The sequence below is a fragment of the Mustela nivalis genome (assembly GCF_964662115.1).
Source record: "Mustela nivalis genome assembly, chromosome: 1".
NCBI lineage: Eukaryota > Metazoa > Chordata > Mammalia > Carnivora > Mustelidae > Mustela > Mustela nivalis.
Window position 1 is genome coordinate 197,997,433 of NC_139020.1, and position 20,680 is coordinate 198,018,112.

General features: G+C 51.7%; 1 protein-coding gene across 4 annotated transcripts; it reads left to right on the forward strand.

The window, feature by feature from the left end:
* Positions 1-6,319: 6,319 nt before the first annotated feature.
* UQCRC1 (ubiquinol-cytochrome c reductase core protein 1) lies at positions 6,320-17,085 on the forward strand. 4 transcript variants are annotated; one of them, XM_082685764.1, is made up of 15 exons: positions 6,680-6,776; positions 7,616-7,705; positions 7,923-8,478; positions 8,729-8,869; positions 10,699-10,785; positions 12,060-12,189; positions 12,411-12,609; positions 13,150-13,229; positions 14,652-14,767; positions 15,001-15,144; positions 15,263-15,423; positions 15,534-15,619; positions 15,950-16,038; positions 16,372-16,447; positions 16,892-17,085. In XM_082685764.1, exons 3-15 carry the CDS (start codon positions 8,410-8,412, stop codon positions 16,954-16,956), a joined length of 1,443 nt encoding a protein of 480 aa, XP_082541890.1. In that variant the 5' UTR covers positions 6,680-6,776; positions 7,616-7,705; positions 7,923-8,409; the 3' UTR covers positions 16,957-17,085. The 4 variants fall into 4 exon arrangements, with proteins under 4 accessions (XP_082541891.1, XP_082541888.1, XP_082541889.1 ...); XM_082685765.1 differs by lacking the exons at positions 6,680-6,776; positions 7,616-7,705 and adding an exon at positions 6,320-6,555; XM_082685762.1 differs by lacking the exon at positions 7,616-7,705 and having other exon boundaries at positions 6,352-6,776.
* The last annotated feature ends 3,595 nt before the right edge of the window (positions 17,086-20,680 follow it).

Genomic DNA, 20,680 nt, shown 5'->3' on the forward strand with positions numbered 1-20,680 from the left:
GCAGCCCCAAACATGGTCTGGCGCCTGGGCAGCCCCTGCCCTAAGTCCCCTGGAAGTGGAATGAGGGCTGAACTTCACCCACTCTTCCCTCCCTTCTACCGCAGACAACCCAGGCCGAGTGGGTACTGAGACCTGTGCGTGTTGAAGGTCTGTTTTAGAAAAAGAATATTCAAAAATAGAAACCGGTGCATTCACATGAGGAAAAAAATGAGAGATTACAAATGTTAAAGACTTGACCTTACAATGCAAGATCCAGACCAACGATGTGCTTGTGGTGATGTCCGAACGTGTTTCTGGACTGTGTGTTCTTCTGAACCCCCGGCTGCCGACTCTGAAAACCTCCATTTGGATGAGGGGCTTGACACAGGGGGGACATACTCTCTACAGAAAACAGAAAAAGAACCCAGTCTTCCTTCTAACGTGGTTGATTGGCATTTGTGTTTTAATTTTTGATCATTTAGAAATTCCTCTCCTAACCTGTTATTGATGACGTCTCATCAATGGTCTGGGTGGTTTTCAAATTTGGAAAACGGTCATCAACTTGCCTTCATATAGAAGCTGTGGAATCTGGAGGAGTTTCTCCAAGATGGGCTTCGGGCTCCACAGACATTTCAAAACTTGTTTTCTTTTCGTGGCCCACGATTTTTCTAGTGCTGGACACTGTGGGGGCACCTAGGTTGTAAATGCGATAGGATCCTGTATTTCTGTCCTGACCAGGAGCTCTGATCTGGCAGGAGGTTCCTGGGGGGCCTCCTGTACCAGGACAGGAACAATTAGTTAACCACACACAGGAGTGGAGCAAACCACATTGGGTCCCTCTAAACCCAAACCAAGTGTGTACCTGAGTTTGACTTGGAGCTGTGGCCCTCAGATCCCAGCCTGCTGCTGTCGGCCACTGAGAAGGCAGACCGGCAAGTGGGTCTAGCTCAGCTATAGAAGCGCCTCATCACAGTTTTTGTCCTTGGTCCAACCCTTTCCCTCCTTCCCTTAGATACCTAGCTTGACTCCCTGGTAAACATCCTAATCTCCCTCTTGGAGTCTGCTGGGACAATCCCCAACCCACCATCCTCTTGCCTGAGCCCCCCAAATTATCCTTCTTCCGTGTCCCCTATAAGAGGAGAGGTAGGGTGGAGGGGTTGAGTGGGAAAAGACAGAGGTTCTAACTGAATGCAGAGAGAATATCTTCATTTTGCAAGTGTTTAAAAAAAAAAAAAAAGACGCGGTGTTTGGGTGGCTCATTTGGTTAAGCATCTGCCTTCAGCTCAGGACGTAATCTTGGAGTCCTAAGATTGAGCTTGAGTTTTCTTCTCCCTCTCCTGATCCTCTCCCCACTTGTGCTCTGTCTCCGAAAAATAAAATCTTTGGAAAAAAAAAAAAAAAGACTTGCCCTTACAGACACACTACTGGGAGTCTTCCCAAAGCCTGGAAGAGAAGGGCATTGAAGCTTAGGATTCATCAGCCTCTTGCTAGGCCCATCTCTACATTCTACAAGGTTCAGTGAGCACCCACAGTTTGCCAGTTCCATTGCGGATACCGGGATCCAGTGAGGTCCCAAACAGAGAGGGCTCCACCTTACGTACTCACAAACGGGAGGGCAGTGGTGGTGGTGAAACCAGTTCAGAAAAAGCACTCTGCAGAGAGGTGTGCTGGCCTATCAGGATGGAGAAGACATGCGCCAACTGTGGGCTCCTGAAGAGTGAGGTGACTAGAGAAGGGGACAGTGCCCCAGTCAGAATGACAAGTCTGGTAAGAGGGTGGGGACGGACCTTGGCCTTATCCAGGAACTAGAAGACGGTCAGAATTTCTGTGGAAAAAGGAGCTCTGGAGAGTAAGAAGGAGCAGGCTGGGGAGCAGGAGGGGTCAGTACCTCCTAGTGAGGGCATGTTGGCCAGAATAATGGCCCCTCAAGAGGGCCATGGGATCTGCAGCTATGTTACAGTACATGGCAAAAAGAACTTGGTGGATGGAATTAAGGTCAAAGACCTTCGGGTAGAGAGATTATTCTGGATTATTTTCTTGGGCCTAATGTAATCACATGAGCCTTTTAAAGTGACAAAGAGGGCAGATGACTGGGTCAGATTTAAATTGTGAGATGTACTTGATCCTCTGTTCCTGTTTTTGAAGATGGTAGAAGGGATCTTCCACCATCCAAAAATCCAAGGAATTCAGGTGACCTCTGGAAGCTGAGAATGACCTCCAGAGACAGCCAGCAAGAAAAACAGGAACCTCAGACCTACAACTACCAGGATCTAAATCCTGCCAACAACACAAATGATCAAGGACACACAATTCTCTCTTAGAACCTCCAGAAAGGACCACAGCCCTGCTGATGCCTTGATTTTAACTTAATGAGATCCATGATGGACTTTGAGCCTAGAGAATGGTGAGGTAACAAATTTGTATTCTGAGTCAGAGTTCCAAGTAATTTGTTATGAGGGCAATCGAAAACTAATACTGATATTGGTATCAAGAGCAAAGTACTACTGTAGCAAACTCTAAAAATATGGGAACGGCTTTGGAATTGAGCAGTGAGGAAAACCTGGAAGAAGTTCAAGGAGCATAATGGAAAGAGCCCAAACCGCCTTCAACCATTAGCGGAAATCTCTTGACTTTAAAACTGCTGCCCATGAGGGCTCAGAAGGAAACAAGGAACATGTTACTAGAGACCAGGAGGAAACAGGAGGCTAAGTAGCTGTAGAGAGCTTAGTGGAATTGTTGGTGGGTAGAAAACAACTTGTAAATGATAAACATGGACATTAAATAGAAGAGATTTCCAAGTAAAATGGAAAACACAGCCTCAGCTCTTGTTATTTATGGTAAAATGCAAGAGGAGGGAGGAAGATTGAGAAGAAAAGGGTTAAAACAGAACCAGGATATTGATACCAGAAACTCTCTGCCAACTGTCCCCCAAATCATTGGCATTGATACACTTCTAATCAATCCATGCTTTTCTTTTAGGCTGACAACAGACTATTCTTATAAATAGTTTAGAACAGGGTGTGACATCACAAAAGATAGCAGAATAAGATTCTCCAGAATAAGATTCTCTCTACTGAAATAATTACTGAACTTGCAGAGACTACGTGGCAGGTTTTTGGAACCCTGAAGTCTAGTTGAACACTTGGAGCATGCAAGGAAGAGTTTGATGAAAACTTCAATTCATGGGGCGCCTGGGTGGCTCAGCGGGTTAAAGCCTCTGTCTTCAGCTCAGGTCATGATCCCAGGATCCTGGGATCGAGCCCTGCATCGGGCTCTCTGTTCAGCAGGGAGCCTGTTTCCTCCTTTCTCTCTCTCTGCCTGCCTCTCTGCCTACTTGTGACCTCTGTCTGTCAAATAAATAAATAAAATCTTAAAAAAAAAAAAAAAACACTTCAGTGAATTTCCCAGTTTCCACCCCATGCTGAGGCAGCTTCCCAGGCGCAGGGGACTTAAGTAGACCTCACTCCCCCACCTTCCCTTTGGGAGCAGGACATTTAAGGAAATCTTTGTCAGGTCACTGGCTGCCCAAAGTGAAAACAGAATAGAAACTTCAGCAATTGCACGTAACAAGGAATATACACTTTGTAAAAACAGTATAGAAAGGTCATAAACAGACAGCTCCACCCCCTCAATGAGCTGAAATCAGGATTCCCTGAAGAGTGAGAGAATTCGATTTCCAGGATTACCACATGCCATACTCAGAATGTCCAGTTCTCTACAAAATATTATGCAACATGCAAAGAAATGGGAAAGTATGACCCATTCACAGGGGTTGGCGGGGGTGGTGGTGGGGGGAACTTGACAGAAAACATCCCAAAGTAAGCCCAGGCAGTGGAATTATTTGTGAAAGGGAACCATGGACAAAGAGCCAAAGGAAATCAGAAAAAAAAATCTGAATAAAATTTGAATATCAATAAAGAGAAAATTCTCAACACTGGAGCTGAAGACTACAATAATGGAAATAGAGAACAAGAAGGGTTCAACAACAGACTAGAGCAGGTAGAAGAAAGGATCAGTGGACTTGATAGTAAGACAGATGGAATTATCCAGTCTGAGGGTCAGAAAGAAAAACGAAGAAAAAATGTGCAGTTCCTGTTGAGTATCATCAAGCAGAACATCCTGTGTGGTGGTGGTGGGGGGGGGAGTTCCGAACAGAGAAGAGAGAAAAGGGCAGAAGAAAAGATTTGAATAAATTATGGTCAACTTCCCCCCCCAAATCTGGTGAAAAACATGAGTACAGACAACTACAAAGTTTGGTTTGGTGGTTTGAGGCTTAGCATAAACGATTCTATTTCGGGCCTCTTGTTTTTAACAATAAATATTGTATAATCCTACCTCTACAAGATATTTAAAATAAGCAAATTTATAGAAAGAGAAGGCAGAATTGAGATTACCAGGGGCTGGAGGAAGGAGGAAATAGTGAATTATTGCTTAATAGGTATAGTTTCTGTTTTGGATGATGACAAAGTTCTAGAAATAATGATGATGGTGGTACAATATTTTGAATGTAACCAATGCCTCTGAATTGTACACTTAATGATAGTTAAGATACTAAATTTTACGTAAATATTAGCACAATTTAAATCTAAAATTAAAAAAAAACAAAAAACAAAAAAACAAACAGGTGCGCCTGAATGGCTCACTCAGTCAGTTAAGAGGCTGACTTTTGATTTTTGGCTCAGGTCCTGTTCTCAGGCTCCTGGGATTGAGTCCTGCTCAATCAGAGAGTCTGCTGCAGGATTCTCTTTTTGTCCCTCTATCCCTTTCCCTATGCTCTTGTGCTCTCTCTCTAAAATAAATTAAAAAAATAAAATAAAATAAAATTTAAAAAAACATGAAAAAAGCCTAAAACAGGGGCGCCTGGGTGGCTCAGTGGGTTAAAGCCTCTGCTTTCAGCCCAGGTCATGATCCCAGAGTCCTGGGATCAAGCCCTGCATGGTGCTTTCTGCTCCATGGGGAGCCTGCTTCCTCCTCTCTCTCTGCCTGCCTCTCTGCCTACTTGTGATCTTGGTCTGTCAAATAAATAAATAAAATCTTTTAAAAAAATAAATAAAAAATAAAAGCTTAAAATAATAAATTGATGAGTATAGCAAATAAATATTGAAAAAGAAGAGTAAGGTTAGTGCCACAGCCTTCTCAGGCAGCCCACACAGAACTGCTTACAGGTTTGAGAATCCCTGGAGTGGGTAATAAAGGGGATATGGATAGAGATGGATAGAGAAAGAAGGTCTGGACAAGAAATGCTGTTAAGGTGCCTGGGTGGCTCAATGGGTTAAGCCTTTGCCTTCAGCTCAGGTCAGGATCTCAGGGTCCTGGGATCAAGGCCTGCATGTGGTGCTCTGCTAAGCAGGGAGCCTGCTTCCTCCTCTTTCTCTGCCTGCCTCTCTGCCTACTTGTGACCTCTCTCTCTGTCATATAAATAAGTAAAATCTTTAGAATAAATAAATAAATAAAAATCTTAAAAAAAAAAAAAAAAGAAAAAGAAAGAAAGAAAGAAATGCTGTTAGAGGGGCACCGGCTGGCCCAGTCAGTAGAGCATATGACTCTTGATCTGGGGGTCATGAGTTCAAGCCCCACGTTGGGCGTAAAGTTACTTAATAATTCAGTTAGGGGGGAAAGGATATTTTTACTTCACCTCATTCCATATACCAAGAAATTCCAAAGATCAGTGAATCATCAAAGACTCTTGCCAAGTCATTGAAATGGCTGCCGCTTTTAGTAAACATTTCCTTTTTTGACCAAACTCTTGAAACACATACTTCCCCAGGACTTCTTCAACATCACGCGCTTCCTGGTTTTATAACTGTCCTTCCCTTCTCACCCTAAGATAGTTGTGGGGATGGGGGAAGAGGTTGAAGAAGATTGGATATAGAAATTATTTGGGGGGCGCCTGGGTGGCTCAGTGGGTTAAATCCTCTGCCTTCAGCTCAGGTCATGATCCCAGAGTCCTGGGATGGAGTCCCGCATCAGGCTCTCTGCTCGGCAGGGGGCCTGCTTCTCTCTCTCTCTCTGCCTGCCTCTCTACTTGTGATCTGTGTCTGTCAAATAAATAAATAAAATCTTTAAAAAAAAATTATTTGGAACAGAATTTACTAAAGGGTTGGTTGTGAATTTTGAGAGAGGAGTCAACAAGATTGGGTCCTAGATTTTTAGTCTGAGCAACTGGGTTAATGGAGGTGTCATTTACTGTTGAAGGCAACTGTGGGAGGAATAGGTTTGGGAGAGTGAAGAGTTTAGTGATAGACATGTTTGATTGAGACGTCGGCCCTCTAGGGGAGGTGGTGAGTACATGGTAGGAATAGAGGAGCCATTGTACGCACAGAGAGCTAAGCCATGAGGCTGGGTGAGATAACCAGAGAGCAAATTTTGATCGGGAAGGGAAGAGGTAGCCAGGACTGAGCCCTGGGCTGTATTAAGATTGGGAGGTGAAGAAGAACCAGCTCCAGGGTGGTGTGACAAGAACAGCAGAGTGTGGGAACCTGAAGGTGGATAAGGGATGACGCTCGGAGGAGGAGGAAGTGGCTAATTATGCTAAAGGAGGCCAAGCAACATGAAGCTCACTGGTTACCATGACAGGTGTGCACTTGGAGGAGTGATGTGAGGACTGGACTGAAGTGGCTCTGGGAGAGAATGGGAGGAGAGGAAGTGCATGCAGTGAGCTCTTGGGGGAAGTGTGGTGGTCACTGGAGGAAGTTGCTTCATAGGCAAGAAGCGCTGAAGGAGACATGACAACTAAATGTAACGTTGTATCCTGGATGGAATCCTAGAAGAGAAAAAAATAATAGGTAGAAATTAAGGTAATCTGAATATATTAAGAAATTAAGGTAATCTGAATATGTATTAGTTAATAATAGTGTACCAATATTGACTCATTAACCGCAACCAACGCACCTTAATAATGTAAGGTGTTAGTAACAGGGGAAACTATATGGGAACTCTACTATCTGCTCAACTTTTCTGTAAATATAAAACTTCTTAAAACTAAAGTTTTTTTTTAAATGGGAAGAAGGACTAATTAGACAATTCTATTGCATTTTTCTCTTTTCTTTTTTTTAAAAAGATTTTATTTATTTATTTGACAGACAGAGATCAGAAGTAGTCAGAGAGGCAGGCAGAGAGGAGGAAGCAGGCACCCCTCGGATCATAGAGCCCAATGCGGGGCCAGATCCCAGGATCCTGGGATCTTGACCTGAGCTGAAGGCAGAGGCTTTAACCCACTGAGCCCCCCAGGCGCTCCTGCATTTTTATTTTTCACTTCTAGATCATAATATAATTTTAGACCACAAAATATTAATAAACACATACTTAAGTGTCTTTTGGTCTGCTTTTACAAAAATTATATCTTAAGTACGACTTCTTTTGAAAGATTACAAAGATTTTAGTACAATAAATCACATAAGTCATGTAAAAGTGGAGTTCAGAGGTATGCTCTTTCAAAAGTAACGTCTGTTTTGTAAAAATTAAAAATTCTGTATTAACATAGAAATGTAAATGTAAATATGGTAGCATCCTTCTCCTAGCCTTCAATCAATTTTTCAGAAGTCACTTGGCTTCGTTTCGAGTGAGTTCCTCCGGATTTTTTTCCTATGAGATCTATTAGAAAAACCACATCATTTTGTTTTGTTTGTGTGTGCAGGTTTTGTGTTGCAAACAAGGAAGGCTATTTCACACACCCCAGATTAGGAGTTTTCTTTGTTTTACAGTGTGCAGTGCACACGGAAGCCGGGTAAGTCCGGAACCGGGAGCAATAGCCTTCTCTCACGTTCCTCTCGAAAGGTGGCTCAAGGCCGATGACTTCGAATTTGAAGTCGGTTTCACAGGGCGCATGGTGACAGTGCCACAGTCCAGTGCCACACGCACAGTGCTCGTGTCAATCGCGAACAAACGGAATCCATATTCTCTCCACCCAAATAAGCAGTCTCTAAACTGTTCCTTTTTCTTAGTGATATCTTGTTCAATTCCTTCGATGTCAACCGTCTGAATCTACTGACTTCACCCTTTTAAAGAAAACCGTGATCAGCAGCTACCTCAGAGTCCCCAGCATCCCACGCTGGGGCCTGAGCCCCCGGGCTCCCATCCCTGGACACGCGCGGCAGCGGCGCCCCTGGCCCGCGCGGCAGCTCCGAGCATGCAGTGGATTCGGACGCCCGCGGTTCGTGAGAAACATCGCGCTCTTTGCCTCCCCCGGAAAGGGGAAGATGTACTGGACCGCGGATGGGCCCGTAGTGGCCGTGGACAGCCAGGTGGGCTGAGGCACGCGGGTACCGATGGACTCACGGACAGAACCACGTATCAGCCCCGCGTAAATACTCCTGGTCTCCGCCAGGAGGCGACCGAGCCCCACGTCTGCGGTAGTGCGCCTGCGCCTCGGCGCCGCCGCGTCCACTCTACGCTTGCGCGGCGCGACGTAACGCCGACCGGAGCTAGAAGATGGCGGCTTCCGCAGTTTGCCGGGCAGTGGGGGCCGGGACAAGAGGGCTGCTGCGCACCCGTAGCTCGGTGAGACGACAGCGAGAGCACAAGGCTGTGGAGCTCGGGGCTTCGGCACGCGAGGGGAGCGGACTGTTGGCGGCGGAGGGTGGAGATTGGGGAGGTTCCGGGGTCAGGGCCGTGCGAAGGTCACGGCGCTGAGCGGGGATGGGAGTCTTGCTACTGGCCGGGGGGCGGCGACCGGGATCCCACTGCTGGCTTGTGAGCCGAGGAGAGATCTTGCAACCCAGCCCTCAGTCTTGGTCGTCCCTTTATGCAGCCGGTCCTGCTGAGGTCGCCTGCCTTGCGCAGCACCGCCACCTTCGCCCAGGCTCTTCAGAGCGTGCCAGAGACACAGGTCAGCGTGCTGGACAACGGGCTGCGAGTGGCCTCCGAGCAGTCCTCCCATCCTACCTGCACGGTGAGCGGGGGCCCCTCTCGGGAGACCGCGTTCATATTGCGCTTGGCGTCTTTTCCCAAGTCAGGGTGTGACCTTGGTCTCGAGTCCTCTGTGGTTTGGGTCGGACTCTTCTTCACTCACTGCTGGATTGATTCTACCACCTTAATCCCTAAGCCGGCTAGGCCTGGCTTCTTGGGGCCTTCCTCAGTATAATACACACTCATTTAGCATATGATGCCTGCCACGCAGGAGGCCAGGTTCTTTGCAGCGTTTTCTTAAGTAGCCCATATGAGAGAGGTGATCTTGTTTTCATTTTACCAGGAGGGAAGTGGGTTTCAGAGACATAAGGTGATCACTAGACTCAGCCCGAAGTATTTCGTGGCTGGACTGCTTATGCACTTATGTAAGGAATGCATTTGAAGATTCCAAAGAAACATGATGTTCCAAAAGATACAAATCCTCTAAATTGACTTAAGGAGAGAAATCTTGGCTAGATACGTGAATAGGTGAGAGGATTCTCAAGCGTAATCCTCTGCACCCTAAACTCCAGGGCTAAGTCATTTTATTGGCAAATTCTTTCAGTTTTCCAGAAACAAATAATGTTCTTTGATAGAAGTTGTTGGAAGTGTTATAAGTTGTTACAAGTTATATAAGTTTGATAAAAGTAAACACAATAAAAGATCATGGGCAGCTTCGGTATTACATGGTGCCTATATAAACCTACCCAAAGCCTGTTGAGAAAATTTGGGAGAGATTGCTGCATTTCATGGACCCTGAGATGCTCTAGATTGTAAGGGACACCACTGGTGGGGAAAGAATGCTGTCAGTGATACCCAAAGGCTACTATGGGTCGTAAGATTAATTTTTCTTTCTGAGATGTTAGTTGTGTAACAAATACTAGTGTAAGAATTTGTGATATGGTATGTATATCAACATCTCTTGGGAAAGTAGATGTGAAAGTTTTAAATCAGCCATGAGCAAATATTAAAAAACTAGATAGATGTGGCCTGGGTGGAGTGAGTGAGGTGGTGTATGTTTCATAGCACACCAGGAGGCTGTTGAGGGAACTGTGAGATTCTCATTGGGTGCCAGTGAGACACTTGGCAGTGTTAAGTATTCGAGGCTGGTTAAAAACTTTTTTTAAAACTAATTGTGAATGAAAGCTCCTTGCTTAATAAGAGAAAATGTTCAATGTCTAAACCAATAGCCTCCTTTCTTAATGTTGAAAGAAAATCATCAGAACAAAGGCAGAGTATAATTTTTACCTTTATTTATTTTTTTAATAAGATTTTATTTATTTATTTGACAGAGAGAGAAAGAGATCACAAGTAGGCAGAGAGAGGAGGGAAGCAGACTCCCTGCTGAGCAGAGAGCCCAATGTGGGACTCGATCCCAGGACCCTGAGATCATGACCTGAGCCAAAGGCAGAGGCCCAACCCACTGAGCCACCCAGGCACCCACAGAGTATAATTTTTAGAAAGGAGAAAATAAGTTGTTGTTTTCAAATGAAGTGTTGCTTGCCTAAAAAAAAAAAAAAGAACTGAAAAGCAATAAAAGAATATAATATTTCATATAGTAATGGGGTCAGGCGAGTGTGCAGTTAGAAACTTCCTTGGGAACCAGTCGGCAAATAGAGTGGGAAGGAAAGGTAACATAGTATGTCTTTCAGCCAGTTCCTGTGCCCAGAGCACAGCTGTAGCTCCAAGCACAAGAATCCTACTGAAAACAGCTCTCCCCTACTCTGGGACCGTGACCACCTACCTGGGGCTTCTGATGAGTCATCTAGGGTAGGGTGTAAGTGGGGGCTGGGGTAGTTTGTGTGTTACCTTTGTTGATGGCTTCTTGTCCAGGTCGGGGTGTGGATTGATGTCGGCAGCCGTTACGAGACTGAGAAGAACAATGGGGCAGGTTACTTTTTGGAGCATCTGGCTTTCAAGGTGAGGCTCCCGAAGTCCTACATCTCCTTTGGGGTTAGGGCTGCCTCTTATACCTTCTGAGGATGCGAGTTAGCAAAGTCAGCCTCCTCAGTTATGGGCTTCAGCTGCGGGGGTGGGGGGGCAATCTCTGGCTGGCTTTTCTGGAAGGAACCACATGGGCTTAGCTTCTGCTGGGTGAGCACCTATCTGGTCAGTGCCAGCATAAGACCCCCAGAGCCAGAAAAAAACCCAGGGAGCCGCAGGACCCTACTCTTCACCAGAGAGGCCAGGCCTGTGTTGTATGTGTACATCGGTGCAGAAGCATGAAACACGTAGATAGACACGTGCATTTTAATAAATTCCTAGACTTGGGCTGGGCTGGCCTGCATTATTGTCAAATGCTCTCCTCTGGCAGAATACCCGGGCATCTCTTGTTTACAGACGTAAACACTGAGGTGTCTTGAAGATGAGGACAGTATCCACCCTCAGCCCCTCAGCCAGCCCGTGTTAGCACGAGGTTTTGAGTTTTTAATTTTTTTAATTTTAACTTCTTTTTTTTTAAGATTTTATTTATTTATTTGACAGAGAGAGATCACAAGTAGGCAGAGAGAGAGGAAGAAGCAGCCTCCCCGCTTAGCAGAGAGCCCAATGCAGGGCTCGATCTCAGGACCCTGGGATTGTGACCTGAGCCGAAGGCAGAGGCTTAACCCACTGAGCCACCAAGGCACCCCGAAGTCTTGAGTTTTTTAAATGAATGAAGAAACGGAGAAGGGTGACTTCCCACCCAGGCAGGCAGTCTAGCCAGCAGCAGCAGCAGCATCACAAGTGTGTGTATAGATCTCAACATGGGTGTGTGTGCCAGTGGACAGCAACACACAAATGCACACACACGACTGGGATTGAGTCCCACAGAGCTGTCCACTAACACACATATAGTCATGTGAATGGCGTGGGGGTGGAGTGGGTCATGGCAGCATCACCTGAACATTGACGGGAGCTGACCTGACTGTGACTGTCATTGAGGTGACAGAGAATGCTGGTAAGGCCAGGCTGCTGTGGGGCTGTGGATTTCAGGCCATACTTGAACTGACCATGCCTTTCTCTCCTGGCCCCTGGCTCTCCATTTTATTAGCCTGTGATACCGTGGCCTGTTCAGCACTTGGTGAACACAGATCATAGGCCCGGTATTCCTGTAGTCTTTGTTGAAGTGGTCCTGCTGGGACTTTGGCCTTTCAAGATAGGGATCCTGAGTTCCCATGTGGCCTCTGATTGGTCCTGTTGATACCTGGTTCAAGGGAACAAAGAATCGGCCTGGCAATGCCTTGGAAAAGGAGGTGGAGAGCATGGGGGCCCATCTCAATGCCTACAGCACACGGGAGCACACGGCCTACTACATCAAGGCGCTGTCCAAGGACCTGCCGAAAGGTAAGGAATGCATAGAGGAGAGGGCAGGGAAGGGGATAGGACTTCAGGGTGCAGAGGACAGGCCCCCCCTGCCAGGAGCTTGGACTGGCCGGAGAATTGGGCTTACCCCAACAGTATCCTCTTGCAGCAGGGCAAGCACGCCTGCCAGGCCTGGGGGTTTTGTGCCATTACTGGCCTGCAGTGGCCCACCTGGTACCCACACCTGCCCTTCTTGCATCCAGCTGTGGAGCTCCTGGCCGACATTGTGCAGAACTGCAGTCTAGAAGACTCCCAGATTGAGAAGGAGCGGGATGTGATCCTCCAGGAGCTGCAGGAGAACGATGCGTGTATGCGGGATGTGGTCTTTGACTACCTGCATGCCACGGCGTTCCAGGGCACGCCCCTAGCCCAGGCTGTGGAGGGGCCCAGCGGGAATGTCAGGTGAGGGGTGACTGGGCTCGTGCTGGCACGTGCTCAAGCGCTGTCCACATGAGTTAGTTTTTAGGCGGCCTTTGCCATCGTATGTTCTTAATTTGTACAACTGGAAATGTTTTCTCTGTTGCCATATGTTCCCTGGGGGTCTTTTTGAATGCCTGTGTGGTCTTCACTCGAGTTAGGGGCCTCCTTGTAGGGTATGATTCTATGTGTGTCCCGACAACCTGAGGGAGGGAGTGTTGGGATTCTGTCTGCGTGGTTTTTTGTCCTCTGGTGGGACGAGCTCTGACACCGCCCCTTGAGAGCATCCCAGCATCAGCTCACAGCCTCCTCAGAGAGGAAGGACTGAGCTTGTCCTGAGGGCTGACGTGAGGGGGGCCGGGAGGGCGGGTGGCAGAGATGGGGAAGGGGATCGAAGGTTGTGCTAGGGCCCATCCCCCAGAGAAGCCGTGTCTCTCCTTGTCTGTCTCCTCAGCTCTGTTTCTATGGGACCCAGACTGCTGTGGTTTGGGAGAGGCATTGAGCCACTGGCTGTGTGTCTTGCAGGAAGCTGTCTCGTGCAGACCTAACCGAGTACCTCAGCAGGCATTACAAGGCCCCTCGCATGGTGCTGGCGGCAGCCGGAGGTGAGTGCTGGGCGCCATCCTTGGTTACCAGAGCCCGGCTCCTCTGCTTCTGACCGTAGGGGATCTTCCACCCCTGGGGCTCCTGCTCCTGTCCTGTCCTTTAGGACAGTGAGCTCACTCTCATGCCCTCTAAGGTGGGGCAGGATTCTGCCCTGCTGCCCCCGCCGGGGCCTGCCATGTAGGGATGCCGCTCGGCCTTGTTAGCACAGGTCTTTCGCAGTCCCGCCGCAGTCCCGCCTTGCCCCTCAAGGGACCCACATAGCAGGCCGGTGGGAGCTGGAAGCCTTGCTAGCTGATTGGTTCCTTGCAGCCTTGCTAGTGGGCAGGCCGGACACTGGGGTGTGATGATGCACATTTGATGACAGGCTGCGAAGTGCAACGTTGGAGGTTAGGGGGTGCTTTTGAAGCATGTGTTACTGGAGCCAAGGTCTGAAGGATGGGGGGGGGGTCAGGTGGGGAGTGGGAACCTGAGTAGAGGGGCAGGGCAATGTCATGGCCGAGACTTAGCTGCCATGTGGGGGCCAGAGCGCAGGCAGGCAGACCAGGGAGGGTCTGTGGCAAGCGTCTGGTGGGAAGCGGCGGGAGCGAGGGATGGTTTCATAGATGGAAACCTGGAGGACGTCTGGCCATGGTGGGAAGCGGACAGGAATGGGGTTAAGGATACTTCTCCAGCTTGTGGCCTTGGCAGCTGGGTGGGTAGAAAGGACTGCTGGGAAGGGCATGGTTGGTGGCCGTCGGGCCTGTGACCTGAGGCACCAAGGGCATTTTAAACGAGCGGCATGAGAGGCTGTGTTGTGTCCAGCAGGGTGTGAGCTTGGGGAAGCAAGGAGTAAAGGCTGAGGTACCTGGCAGGCTGCTTATGGCCACAGTGCCAGCCGGTCAGGATGCTCAAGCAGCAGAGACCTCCTCTTGTAAAGGCGAGGATGTGAAGTCCTGCAGGGTCCTGAGGGACTGAGGTCACAACATCTGAGGATGTCCCCAGAATGAGTCCCGGCCCTGCAAGAGCACCTGTGTGCCCTCTCGTTAGCCTCCCCTTCCCGCCCCAGGGCAGCAGCCTCAAGCCATCTGCTTGAGGAAGGATCAGAGGGAAAAGGAAGGCAGCTGGCCTGGTGCCTGGGGAGCCCCAGGCTTGTCCTTATCGTTGGGGAGAATGCATCCCCGGGGACCCATCTTCAAGCCCGGCATGCCACTGCTTCCCTGGGGCTAAGGTGATGGAGGCTCTTGGGTTCGGAGGTACCCACCCCGCCCCTTGAGGCAGAGTCTCTCTGGAGGGTTCTCTTCCCTTACCTGTCCTGATGTGTCTGCCTTCCACCGTCTCCCACCGAGACAGGATGTGGGGCCCTCCGCCTGTGCCTGCCTCCCTGACCCTGGGCCGTGGCCCCCGCTGCCCGGCCAGTCACGGCACTCACTGTCTCTCGGCAGGGGTGGAGCACCGGCAGCTGCTCGACCTCGCCCAGAAGCACTTTGGCAGCGTCTCAGAGGCATACACCGAGGACACTGTGCCCACCCTGGCTCCATGCCGCTTCACGGGCAGCGAGGTGGGCCACCTGTGGGCAGGGGTGTTGTTCCCAGCCTGGGCCTCTGGAGGAGCCCTCATGAACGTGGTTGTCTTCATGAGGCCAGAATCCTTGGGGGTGGGGAACGGGTCCTGTGGCCGCTGCCTCAAGCACACGTGTTCACACATGCATGTGCGTGCTTCACCCACACCTGGCTATGCTCCCCGGTCTCCTGGACGTGCTGGCTCTCTCAGTCTTGCCATGTTCTTCCTCAGATCCGTCACCGTGATGATGCTCTGCCCTTGGCCCACGTAGCTATTGCAGTAGAGGGGCCTGGCTGGGCCAACCCAGACAACGTAGCCCTCCAAGTGGCCAATGCCATCATTGGACACTACGACTGCACTTACGGCGGCGGCACAGTGAGTGTGGGGCTCAGCTTCGGGAGCTGTGGGTGCCAGGCCCGGAGCTCCTGCACCGTAGGGCTCGGGGTGGGCCGCAGACAGGGAGGTGGTTGCTGATGATCCTCCCCCTTGGCAGCACCTGTCCAGCCCGCTGGCCGCCGTCTCTGTGACCAACAAGTTGTGCCAGAGTTTCCAGACCTTCAACATCTGCTACGCGGACACGGGGTTGCTGGGCGCACACTTTGTCTGCGATCGCATGAGCATTGACGACATGATGTTCTTCCTGCAGGGCCAGTGGTGAGTGGAGGCCCAGTGCTGCTAGGCTTGGGAGGGGCCTTTGAGCAGGACGGTGGGGATCGGGGACAGCCCTGTCCCTCCAACGACCACCTACCCCCCGCCCACTTTAGGATGCGCCTCTGCACCAGTGCCACAGAGAGTGAGGTGCTGCGGGGCAAAAATGTCCTCAGAAATGCCCTAGTGGCTCATCTGGATGGTGAGTCGTGCACTCTGTGGGGAGGGTGTGGTGCACAGACTGGCAGGGACAGCCCTAGGGTAGTTCCAGCCAGGATGGGAGAGGAGAGCTTTGAAGGCCATGCCGCATCCCTGCTGGGGATGCCACGCATCCTGGCCCGCATGCCACGGCCAGGTCAGCTGCAGCCCAGCACTAGATGAGCCGATGATGGGAGCAGGGGGCTGGGATCCGGGGTTGGCTTTCGGTGCAGGTGTTGGCCTGGAGCTGGAGGCCCAGTGAGCATCTGTGCTCTAGGACTGGACTGGTCGGCGGGGGGTGGGGGGACCTGTAAGCCTCCCCTGATCCTTGCAGGCACCACTCCTGTGTGTGAAGACATCGGACGCAGTCTCTTGACCTACGGCCGGCGCATCCCCCTGGCTGAGTGGGAAAGCCGCATTGCGGTAACGTGGGCTCCTGGGAGAGGTTCTGGAGTCTTGACCTGGCAGACTCCTAGGGCAGGGAGTTGAGGCCTGACAGTGCACGGGGCAGACTGCTGCCGCAGGCATCCCTGGTGTCTTTGGCACCAACAGGGTGCATCGTTGGAAGGCGGGGCAGAGGCGCTGAACGCTGAGGGCCTGGGTGGGGTCTGCGGAGGTCTGCGGCAGGGAGGGCCCCGCTGCCTTTCTCCTTTGGCTGAGGGGGTAGCTTCTCGGTCCATGTGGAAGATCTTGGTGGGCTGAGCTGAGGTGGTCCCTGGAATGTGCCCATCAATGTGGTTTCTGTTTCTCCTACAGGAAGTGGATGCCAGCGTGGTCCGTGAGGTCTGCTCCAAGTACTTCTATGACCAGTGTCCAGCAGTGGCTGGATTTGGTGAGTGGCCTAGATGCCTTGTTCTTTGTCCGTCTCCTCAGGCCTCTTGTTGGCCTCCCCTTCTGCCTCTGCCCTCCCCCCACCCCCAGCCTGCACTGGCAGCAGCAAACTGAGGCCTCCGAGAGGCTCTGCCCAGTAGACTGGCTGCCAGGGAGTTCTTGCTCCGAAAACCTGTCCCAGCAGCTCCCTGACTCCCTGCCAAGGTGCCTCCATCAGTACTCCACACCCGCCAGGTAACGGACACCTCCGTGTGTGGGGTGGGGCTCCAAGAGCCAGAGCATGAAGCGACAGGCTTGGCACCCCTGGGGGAATGTTCTTTTCTCTTTTTCCACTCAAAGCCTGTTTTGTGCTGCTCTGGGCAGCTCCGAGTTGGGTGCGGCACAGGGCCAGGTGTCCCTGCACAGGCCAGGTACCCCGCCCTGACGCCCCACCCTCTCTCCACAGGCCCCATTGAGCAGCTCCCAGACTACAACCGGATCCGCAGCGGCATGTACTGGCTGCGTTTCTAGGCAGGACGGCTGTATGGGCGAGAGGGCTGGGCCAAGGTTCACGGTCCCTTCCCGCCACAGACATACCACCTCAGTTCTTCAGACCTGTGTGCAGATGACCTTACCTCCAATAAAGGCTTGTGTTGAGAACTGTTTTGGTCTCTTGGCATTGCTGTGGAGTCCTCTGGGCAGCGGATGGGGGAGCAGGGACTTTCCTCCAGTTCTCTATGCCCCAGATCGTTCCGCCTTCCCACAGGCTGATGTCTCCTCAGCCAGGGGCGAACGTGGGGGCTGTATTATGGAGGCCGGAAGCCTTTGATGCCTGCAGCGAGCTGAAGCCAGATGTTTCCACTTAGCCACGTGGGGGATTCTCCTAGCTAGTCTGTCCCAAGAGTAGGATGTGGGAACCCATGCTTTTGCCCTGGTAGAGGTCCCTGCCTGGGAACTCTTGTGGCTCAGGAGGGAAGCCCTTTGGTGTGGGCCCTGTGTAGTCTGCCTTCTGGCGGTTTCTGGCCTCCTGGACGGACCAGGAAGGGCCAAGGACAGTCGCTGAGGCAGCCTCCTTCGAATGTTTACTGGGGATCCTGGGAGGATGATAGCCTGGGGCATAGTGTTCCCATCTGATTTTTGACTGTTGCCTGGACAGGCAGGGCAGGAATCCTTTGCCTCCATTTGCCGCTGACTCAGGCTCCGAGAATAGCCCTGAGCTCAGTGGGGCCCGAGCCCCCTCCCTTGACTAGATCTGTCCCAGGCAAGTCCTGAGCTGCTGGCCTGATGATCCCCTTCCCATCTACCTGTGGCAGCCAGGAGCCAGTGGAGCTCAGAGCTGCCTGGTCCCCCTTCAGGCCCTGGCCCCACGAGGCGGGTGAGCAGGTAGACCCCTCTTCCTGTGTCTCCACCCCTTCTGCAGTCAGGTTCCCTGGGAGCCCAGGAAGGAAGTGGATGTGAGGGGCCTGATTCTCCTGGGGGAGTGCCGCTGGCAGTCAGGAACAGGATGCAGGGACAGAGGTGGTTGAGAAATCACCCAGCATCAGCCTTGCAGTGGCCCCAAACAATCCTTGAATCCCTCCTGCCCTGCCCCAGTGCCTTTCCCTCATCTCTGCCGTCACCAGTTGTCAATTAGGAAATAACTATCCAGTGCCCGCTAGAACCCAGAGCTGGAGGTCCCAGGTCATCCCCCTACTTTGAGAGAACGTGCTAGACAGTGCAGAACCCTGACGGGCCCACCCCTGGTCCTTACATATGTGGCACACTGGGTCCAGGGAGTAAGTCTTGAGCTCCTGGAAGATGGGGTTGATGTCTAAGCCCAGGCTTAGAAAGGTTCTGGGGGTGCTGGGCACTCCTGGATGTGATCTGGTCCCAACAGACCTTGCACACCAAGCCAGGGAATTTGATCTGTGCTCTGGTGACATTTTGAGGGAGGTGCCATGGAGGTTACTGGGAAGAGAAGTGACTTGGGCAGCCTGAGGTTTAGCATGGGGACTCAGGCTGGATTTCTGTGGCACCCCAGGGAACTGTGCTATGGCAGAGCAGGGATCACAGCCGTAGGAAGAGCTGGGTGGGCTGCAGGGTACACAAGCAGGACAGTAGCCCCAGCAGCACTGGGGTACCCCAAGGAGGGGTAGGTTGGAAGAGGACGACCTGCCTAGATTTGGCCATAGTTGTGATAAGAAATTTGGAGGTGTCCAAGATAGTGGGATGTGTGGGGCTGGAATCCTAAAAAGAAGCCCCAGTTAAAGATGTGGTACCACCTGGGAGAGGTAAGGACAAGCCAGAGAAGGAGGTTTCAGGGGGAGCATAAGAAGAAGGACAGAGCTCTGGGACCCCGCTCTTCAGATGGAAGGTGCTGGGCTCTGGAGCTGTGCCCTAGCCTGTGCACCTGCCAGGAGGTGCAAGAGACTCGGATGGTCACATACCTGCTCGTGGCTTCAGGGGGCTCCAGTCACACACATTACCATTGTGCTTGAACCTCCCCAACAGCCTCTCCCAGCACCCTTTGAGGGACCCCCATACAGCAGGCAGCCCTTCCTTTCCAGGGCACATCATGGTCCTGCTACCCTCTCAGCAGGCTGTCCAGTCGCCCCTACAGGCTGGACCGCCATGTGTCTATGACCCTACAGTGAGCTCTCGCCTCTGATGTGCAAGAAGAGGTGGGGGGCTTGGGAGCAGGGGCTGCCTCTGTAAGGAGATTGTATCTGGTTCTCTGCTCTTCTCAGCCAACAGACAGCTTCAAGGGCTGGGCTGGGGACACCATGACCTTGGAAAAAGTTCTGGACCCCGTGGGTCACAGCCCTGTATCCTATGATGGGGGAGGGATCAGTGATAAAAGGGGCCATTCTGTAGCTTCAGCCATGTGGGCAATAGGAAAACAGGCAGCATGGATGGTCTGCATTGCCTCCAGCTCTGGCCATACCAGAGACCACCCCCCGCACTCACTGCCAACACTGGCCCAGATGGAGCCCAAGGAAGATGAAGAAGAGCTGTCCCCATCTCTTCCCCACTCAGCCTGTTGACCCAGCAGAGGCCCGGGGCCAGGATGTTGGAAGGGACTCTGTGGCCGTGGTGAGTGTAGACATACTTTCTGAGCTTCTCAGAAAACAAACAAATAAAACACAGGGCCGGCTGTTCTTGGGAACATCGCTGTCTTGATATCACTCCCCTATGATGAAGACACGCACATACAAACACTCGTGTCCTCAGGACAGCAGCGTTCGTGACCTGGAGATCTGTCAAAGGGAACTGTCTAAGTCACAAAAGCCAGCTAGGGAAATGGGTGGGAAGTCAGGCTGGTTAAGGGGAGAGCAGCAGCACAAGGGTACTTATGAAGGTGGCAGCTGCAGGTGGGCCCTGAGAGAGGTGGGGGGGGGGGTCCGTGGTGACCTCTGGACCTGGTGGGGGATGATGGGTAGAAGGGGGTCGTCAAGAGGAATAGAGTAAGGGAGGAGACTCCGGCAGGCCAGAAGGAGGACGAGTAGTTAGGGGGAACTCGGGGCCACCAGTGGGGGTGTAGGCAGGAAGGGGTGGATTCCTGAGAGTTGAGCTGTCACTGTGGGTGGTCCCACCCTGCACATGTGGACAAGTCCCCCTCCGTGCAAACACAGCTGGATGGCATCTGCCTGGGACTGGTTCAGGGCATGGCAGGGGGTGTGGGGTGCCGGGATGGACACGTATGCATTCGCACGTATGACACTGATTCTCTCCTCCCGGCTTCCTCTTCCCAAGGTGAGGGGGGCGCATTTGGCAGACGCAGTCCCGTGGTGCCTTGGTTTCCCTGGGATGAGCCCAGAGCCCCTCATTTGCTGGGGGCTGCTCCAGCTGTCAATGGCATTGGGGTGGGGCACAGGAGATCCCAGACAGACAGGGATGGCTGAATCACAGGAGTGGCCGGCGGGACTCATGGCCTGAAGGCTTGTCTGGGCACCCCCATGGGGTGGGGGGTGAGTCATCTCCAGCTGCAGCCTCCCCCCACCACCATCCTGCCGTCTCTTCCATCCCCCCTAACCTATCTAAATTTCTGCCTCCAGCGGTCATCACTAGTCACTCTGACCTTAAAGCAGCCACAGCTTCTGACCCTGGGCAGGGTTGGAGGGTCAAGAACCTTCTGGGGGGAGTCCCGGAAGCCACAGGAGGTGGGGGGCTTTACACTTCAGTAGAGTCAAGTTGTCTAACCCGGCAGGGGTAGTGGGGGCGCGGCCTCCGGAACGCTGGGTGGGGGGCGGGCCGCCTGGGACCCCGCCCGCAGCTC